This window comes from Alligator sinensis, unplaced genomic scaffold (genome assembly GCF_000455745.1).
Source record: "Alligator sinensis unplaced genomic scaffold, ASM45574v1 scaffold859_1, whole genome shotgun sequence".
Lineage (NCBI taxonomy): Eukaryota > Metazoa > Chordata > Crocodylia > Alligatoridae > Alligator > Alligator sinensis.
Genome location: NW_005842656.1, coordinates 524,140 through 526,190, shown reverse-complemented (window position 1 = coordinate 526,190; position 2,051 = coordinate 524,140). Strand labels below are relative to the sequence as shown.

The window sequence follows — 2,051 nt, the reverse complement described above, 5'->3', positions numbered from 1 at the left end:
CTCGGCCCTCGCCCCCGCACCGGTAGCCGCTAGCAGCGAGGCAGGTGCACCGTGCTCTGAAGCACAGGATACTGCAGAGCCCCCCACCAGCGGGGACCTGGAGCCCCCACCCCCACCCTCACCGCCTGCCGCTGCGCAGCCAGCATCGCCTTCCAGCACGGACCCCGAGCCTCCTGCCAGGGGGGACGTGGGGCCCTCCACAGAGCTTCCTCCAGAGACCCCCGCTGCTGCGGACCAGGAGCTTCCAGCTGAGCCTCCAGCCACCCCAGCAGCAGAGCCCGCCACGGCCCCTGCTGCCGGCGTGGGCTGCGAGTCCCCCGTGCAGCCCGTGGCCAGCCCAGCGCCGGAGCCCTCCCCCTCCCCAGCGCACAGTGCTGGTGCTGGGAGCGAGGGTGATGCTGCTGCCCTGGAAGCTGCCATCTCTGGGGCACCGGGCAGCAGCCCGCAGGCACGGGAGGAGGCTGAGCCAGCCCCCGCAGACCTCGGGGAGAGCCCGGAAGGGGAGCCAGCGCCAGGCGAGAGCCAGCCGGGTGAGGACACCATCCCAATGCCGCCCAGCCCCGAGGCCTCGGGGACAGACGTCAGGGAGCCCGTCTCCCCCTGCGAGAACGCCGACAAGAAGCGGAAGAAAAGCCGGAGGGCCCTCGTGGCCTCCGACCGCTGCCTCCGGAGCCAGCACGCCGCGCCGGGCACTGAGGGCAGCGCCGAGGCTCCCGGCTCCCTCACGTCCCTGCAGCTGCCCTGCCTGCAGATCAAGCTTTCCAAGAGTCCCGGGGCAAAGCGCTTCAAGAGGGAGGTGCACCTGGCGGGCACGGCGCCCGTGCACTTCCCCAACGACTGCTTCCATCCCGCGCTGCTCGAGGGCACCGAGATGGCCACGGAGCTGCCGGCTGGCAAGGAGAACGGCGTCACCACTCGCCAGACCTACAAAAGCCTGCTGGCCAAGGAGGCGGCAGCAGCTGAAGGACAAGGGCCCCCGGGGAAGGGAGCCTCCCCCGCCCCAGGCAGCCCCAGCGTCTCGGGAGACATGCTGGAGATCTGCGTGGAGGCCAGTTCGGATAAGCGGAGCGTCCTCCTCCCGAAGGACAGCGGCCCAGGGGTGGAGGTGGAAGCCAAGCAGCTGGCTGCAGAGCCCCGGGAGGCAGCTGCCGATGCTGGGGAAGACTCTGAGCCCTCCTCAGACGCTGGCAAGGGGCAGCCTGGCGGTCTGGCCAGCAGCTCCCCCGCTGGCCCCGGCAGCAGGGGCGGAAGCAAGCACGCTCCATCCAAGCCCGCAAAGCTGCGCCGGCAGGCCCCACCTTCGTACAACCTTCGGCACACCCCGGTCCCCAGCGAGGCGGCGAAGAAGAGCACCCCAGGGAAGGAGGCCGTGCAAGCCAGTCCCTCGCCACCAAAGGCAGAGGGCAATGCCAGGGCTGAAGAGTTGCTGGAAGGGGACGCGCCGGGCGATGGCAAGCCGCGGTTCGTGGAGTGGTGCTCCGAGGAGGAGAACCAGGAGCTCATCGCCGAGTTCAACACCCACTACCTGAAGGTCCAGAAGGGCTGGATCCAGCTGGAGAGAGAGGTACAGCCGGCCCCCAAAGCCAAGAACCGGGCCGACAAGCTCAAGGAAATCTGGAAGAGCAAGAAGCGGACGCGCAAGAGCCGGGGGCCGCTGGAGGGGCAGAAGCTCTCGCCGGTGCAGATGCTGTTCATGAAGGCGTTCCAGCTCTCTGACATCTGCCGCTGGTTCCTGGAGACGACCGAGACCCGCTCCCTCGTCATCGTCAAGAAGCTGAACACCCGGCTGCCCGGGGAGATGCCCCCCATCAAGTCGCCCCTGCAGAAGTTCCCCATGCCCGGGCCATACCCCAGCTCCCTGCAAGCCGAGCGCCTGAAGAAGCACCTCAAGAAGTTTCCGGCCACCACGCCTGCCAGGAACAACCCCAAGAACCAGAAGCTGTTGGCCAAGCTGCGGGAAAGCACCAACAGGATGGAGGCCGAGCCAGACACCAGTCCCGCCCCGACACCGCCCGCCGAAGCCCGCTGCGATGCGGCCAGCGCGCCCCGCA

The 2,051-nt window shown here is 69.1% G+C and overlaps 1 protein-coding gene across 1 annotated transcript in view; it reads left to right on the top strand.

Annotated features, from left to right (window-relative positions):
• Positions 1–2,051, top strand: part of LOC102385064 (nascent polypeptide-associated complex subunit alpha, muscle-specific form-like) — an 8,400-nt gene that overhangs the window by 1,890 nt on the left and 4,459 nt on the right. The window contains 2 exon segments of the mRNA XM_025215636.1: positions 2–2,048; position 2,051. The exon segment at position 2,051 is cut by the window's right edge and continues 4,459 nt beyond it. Of these exon segments, the coding sequence (XP_025071421.1) occupies positions 2–2,048; position 2,051 (2,048 nt within the window).